The sequence below is a fragment of the Littorina saxatilis genome, linkage group LG1, assembly GCF_037325665.1.
Source record: "Littorina saxatilis isolate snail1 linkage group LG1, US_GU_Lsax_2.0, whole genome shotgun sequence".
Taxonomy (NCBI): domain Eukaryota; kingdom Metazoa; phylum Mollusca; class Gastropoda; order Littorinimorpha; family Littorinidae; genus Littorina; species Littorina saxatilis.
This window is the reverse complement of record NC_090245.1, coordinates 69,303,733-69,308,732: the sequence shown is the minus strand read 5'-3', so window position 1 is coordinate 69,308,732 and position 5,000 is coordinate 69,303,733. Positions and strand designations below refer to the sequence as shown.

General features: G+C 40.6%; 1 protein-coding gene across 1 annotated transcript in view; it reads right to left on the bottom strand.

Moving 5' to 3' along the window:
* Window positions 1-5,000, bottom strand: part of LOC138945739 (protein madd-4-like) — a 26,836-nt gene that overhangs the window by 17,779 nt on the left and 4,057 nt on the right. The window contains exons 2-3 of the mRNA XM_070317274.1: window positions 1,224-1,238; window positions 434-527 (exon numbers count right to left, since the gene is read on the bottom strand). Coding sequence (XP_070173375.1) covers window positions 434-527; window positions 1,224-1,238 — 109 coding nt within the window. The remainder of the gene's footprint in view (window positions 1-433; window positions 528-1,223; window positions 1,239-5,000) is intronic.

The window sequence follows — 5,000 nt, the reverse complement described above, 5'->3', positions numbered from 1 at the left end:
GAGACAGAGACACAGAGAGACTGCCGGAGCGAGAAAAATACAGAGAGAGAGAGAGAGAGAGAGAGAGAGAGAGAGAGAGAGAGAGAGAGAGAGAGAGAGAGAGGGGGGGACAGAGAGTCAGTGAGAGAGAGAGCGTGAGAGAGAGAGAAATAGAAAGAGAGAGAGAAAAAAAGAGAGAGAGAGTGAGAGAGAGAGACCTCCGGAGAGAGAGAGAGCGAGATCTCCGGAGAGAGAGAGAGAGAGAGAGAGAGAGAGAGAGAGAGAGAGAAAGAGAGAAAGAGAGAGAGATAGAGAGAGAGATAGAGATAGAGAGAGAGAGGAGATAGAGAGAGAGAGAGAGAGAGAGAGAGAGAGAGAGAGAGAGAGAGAGAGAGAGAGAGAGAGAGAGAGAGAGAGAGAAAGAACTCACAAGTCATAACGAGTGGTCACTTACTTTGGCAGCGAAGGAACCTGGTCGCTAAATAGGTCACCAAAATGCGTCTTGAACAGGTCATCCTCCGGTGATGGAGGCAAAAAGGAATTTGAATCTGGAAAATACAACATAAAATTAAAAGTGTCTCGCACATGTGTTATTATGACTATATACTATGTCCATGCGCTGTGAAAGAGAAGGTGTCTTCCAACGTTTCCTTTACATGTACTTTCAAATAATTGTTAATTTATCGTACTTATTGTTACAATCATACCAACACTTACGAAGGAAGTGATTGCTTGAACTCAAAATACTCGGCTAGATGCGATTGGACAAACGTAAACTAGTTTGGTTCCCCGTGCTGTTCACATGGCAGACTTGCAACCAATTTTCCCCCAACTTTCGTCGTTTGAAAATATTTCGCAGCTTAAAACTTGTTTGCGCGGTTGTGTTGTTCACATGGGCAGCGATTTTGATTTGACGTGCCACCGACTAAAATCGCTGGAGAGTTGGGGGAAAGTTGGTGGCAAGGGGCCATGTGAACAGCACTTGAACCCACTCCGTCTTAGACTCACCACCACCACCCACCACCTCACACACACTCACAAGCCTCCACAACCTCCCCTGCTTAATTTCCACCGTGCTTCAAGATCCCACCTGACTCATACCAAAAAAAACTATACTTTCATATTCAGTTAAAACGTGTTTTAGGTAAGCTCTAAAACATCTAGATTTCCAGCACTCGTTTATAAAAATACGACATATTTAACCAAAGCTCGAAAACGATGAAATGGTTATTTGACATACTCACCATCACTTTGCAAATCTGAAATCGGAAAGAAAACATATGTCAGAAATATGTACACAATGAATTCGGCTATTTTCTCTTTTGATTACTCGTTTTTACATTTAGTCAAGTTTTGACTAAATGTTTTAACATAGAGGGGGAATCGAGACGAGGGTCGTGGTGTTTTTGTAAAGCAATCTTCGACGAAGGCCGGACTTTGGTATTGCATTTCAGCTTGGTGGCTTAAAAATTAATAAATGACTTTGGTCATTAAAAATCAGAAAATTGTAATAATTTTTTTTTAAATAAAACGATCCAAATTTACGTTCAGCTTATTCTACATCATTTCCTGATTCCAAAAACATATAAATGTGTTATATTTGGATTAAAAACAAGCTCTAAAAATTACATAATTATGACGAGCTTACCTGAGTAAGTGAAGTCTAATTGTGGTTTTATCGACCACAATGTAGAGAGGAAAGGGATTACGTGAGATAGAACGCGGGAATACGTCACTGTTTAACGACGTGTAAATGGTGCAGAAAAAAGAGAAAGAGAGAGGAAAGGGATAGGGAGGGAAAACGGTTATCAGTATAACTCTGAAGACAACTTAGGGCGAGGCACGTAATCCCTTTCCTCTCTACATTGTGGTCGATAAAACCACAATTAGACTTCACTTACTCAGGTAAGCTCGTCATAATTATGTAATTTTATCTCCCACAATTCCGAGAGGAATGGGTCACGTGAGACTTTAAAGTCTGCAACATTTACACCCTAGCACTGTCGATGAATTGAAATACATATAAACCTACCCCAATTCTTTATGACAGAACAGCCTGTCATAAAAATTATGATCAAAATTAAATTTCCGAAATCGATTTAAAAACAAGTTCACCTTATTCCTTGTCGGTTCCTGATTCCAAAAACATATAGATACATATCAAATCAGTGGAGCCGAGTTTCCTTCTTTGGCCCATGCATTAGGATTCAGCAAGCTGTATATATACAAGATGTCAACAACCACCACTGATATAGCAGTATCCCTTCCTTATTAGCCCTCAAGCAATCCATTTAGAGAAAGCTGATGACAAGCCCTCTGCTGCCTTTCCGAGCTCTAAAACATCGCAGAACACAACCCTTGGCAGGGGTGTTTATGTTATCGCTCGGCCAGGAAAGAACAAATTTGCAAGCAAGACAAGGAAGAGAAATGAATTTCTGGCTGAAAATGTGCACAGTTAAGAAGTCACACACTGAGTCAGTTTAGTAGAAAGAGACATAGTCAGTACTATCAGGGCTGCTTAATAATAATTTAAATCATCAGAATACACTCTCTGCAATCTTCTATACTGATTGCACAAAGAAAGATTCAATGCGGAAGAAATCAGTTAAATACTGCTGTTTCCTACATGTCGAACCGGTACATAAGAATCACATTACACCGCCAACCGAAAGACCAAACTTGTCAAAGTTTTGTAAGTGAACACTACATCTTACAAGCAACAAAATATGCATGTTAGTGCATTTACACCTCCAGCATACATACAGATTAAACTTATTACGCTTAAAACAATATTTATGCTGTTTTCAAGAAAAAAAAAGTGAGTGTGGTTTAAGCTTTTTGAATATTCCGCGCAAATTTCGATGCTCCGCCCTGCAAGGTCACGGCGGCCGCTAGCTGCTGAGCCGCAGGAATTCGGAAATCTGTGGCACCATAGGCGCCTTCCTGTAACATTTACGTGGTTTTAAGTGTGTTTAACATTTCTCAGTTCCTGGAGCCCTTGCAATGATTATAATGATGACAAGAAGCAGAAGTTTCAAAGTAGTGTTAAAAAATGTGGTTGTCTTGAAACAATTAACACAGGGTTTTTTCCATGTTGAGTGCAGCTGAGAATAGTTCTGTGTGAACTCAGTTATGCTGGTCCGCAGTAACCGAGCCGCTACTCGGTCGGAACTCGCGATAAAAGATAGGCCTAACCACAAAAAACACAATCGGCACTTTCTTAAAAATCTTCCTTAATCTATTGGTATATATATGATATTACACTGACTAACCTTTTCATCTAAACCCTAGTTCTTCTTTACGAATGAATGTATTTTCTACTTTTGACGAGAAAAAAATAAAATGTATTCAGCTAGAGCCTATGCTTTCTTACTGCTGGGTCGGTGTCTGTAGCAGACGATACTTTGCTCTGACAGAGAAACTGAATACAAGTCTAGAGTAAAGATAATGCAATGAACTTCGATATTTATCAACAGAGACAAAAGGTTCCTTTGGATATGCTTTCAAATAGAGATATTATATTCAGCAAGTATTTGTGTTGTTGAGTCAGTAGTGCATGATAACAGAGATATAATATAGCCTACATTGATCATCTATCTACATAATTATGTCTGATCACTGATGATAAGTTGGAACTCCATTTTGACAATTTTAACACAGATGCATATATTTTCAGGAAAGTGGGTGAAACACTGTACACTTTTCTTGGCAGTGCGGCGGATCTATCCAATTATAATTAAATTCCAATCTTTAATTCCCCCCCCCCCCCCCCCCCCCCCCGGGCCTCTCTCCGGCTGCTGTTTCTAAAATCATCTTCTTTTATTTTGTTAATCTGTTTGGGGGGCTGGGGAGGGGGGGGGGGAGATTGTGTGCTTAACAGATTGCTATTTAACCTGTGTTACGGCCACTTCAGTGAATGCAACTCGGTTCATCCATACATAATCCCGTTTATTTAAGACGGAAGCACGTGACCATCCTGGCAATACTCTCTAGATAGATAAAAGAAAGTGTTAGCAGATTATATTTCACAGTTTTGGTTTGAATCAATAAGTGCTTGAAGCGATTTTAAATTAGCATAATGATTGACCTTGCTAAAATGTGCAACTGAGATACTTTATCGAAGTTTTTAATACAACATTTTGATGCAGTCATGGCAACGCGTATGCTTCAAAATGTCGTCTGCAAAACCCCCACATACATAGCAAAAAAGCTCTGGTCTTCGCTTTGCAGACTTCTCCAAGAGTTTTTACTGAGACTCGGTTCCGAGATTCTGAATTATAAACAGTGGCCACCAGAGATAAACAACGCCAACTCGCCTGCAGGCTAGCGGCGAAAGACAAACCGTTTAACGCTTGACGAGCAGGGGCTTGTTTTGTCAGCACACGCTAAACAAAACAAGGCAGCTATAACACAGGACTGTGAGCTCTAATACTGAATTCGCCTTCACTGTTTTGATATGTGATATGTTTGGATTAAAAACACGCTCAGAAAGTTAAAACGAAGAGAGGTACAGAAAAGCGTGCTATGCAGCACAGCGAAACCACTACAGCGCTGAACAGGCTCGTCAGTTTCACTCCGTTATGCACAAGCGGCGGACTGCGGTCATTGTGAAAAAATGCAGTGCGTTCAGTTTCATGAGTTCCACAGCTTGACTAAATGTAGTAATTTCGCCTTACGCGACTTGTTCTTCCTATATTTGAATAACCTAGTTAATTCACATTCGACTACTCATTGTCTTACAGGATTGATTTGCTTTTCGGTGTGTTAGTTTAGTATACTATCGTCGGGAGTATTTTCACTCGTTAGTATGATGATGGTCGTGTTACTGGTTTTGCTTACTTGTTTCCGGTAGTTGCCCAAAGTCAAGTTTTAGTATACTGACTTTACACACTAACCGTTGCAACGTGTGCATGTAAGCTTGTACGAGGCATGCACGTACGTACGTGTGTCTGTTCGTGTGTGTGTGTGTGTGTGTGTGTGTGTGTGTGTGTGCGTGCGTGCGTGTCTGTGTGTGCGTGTGT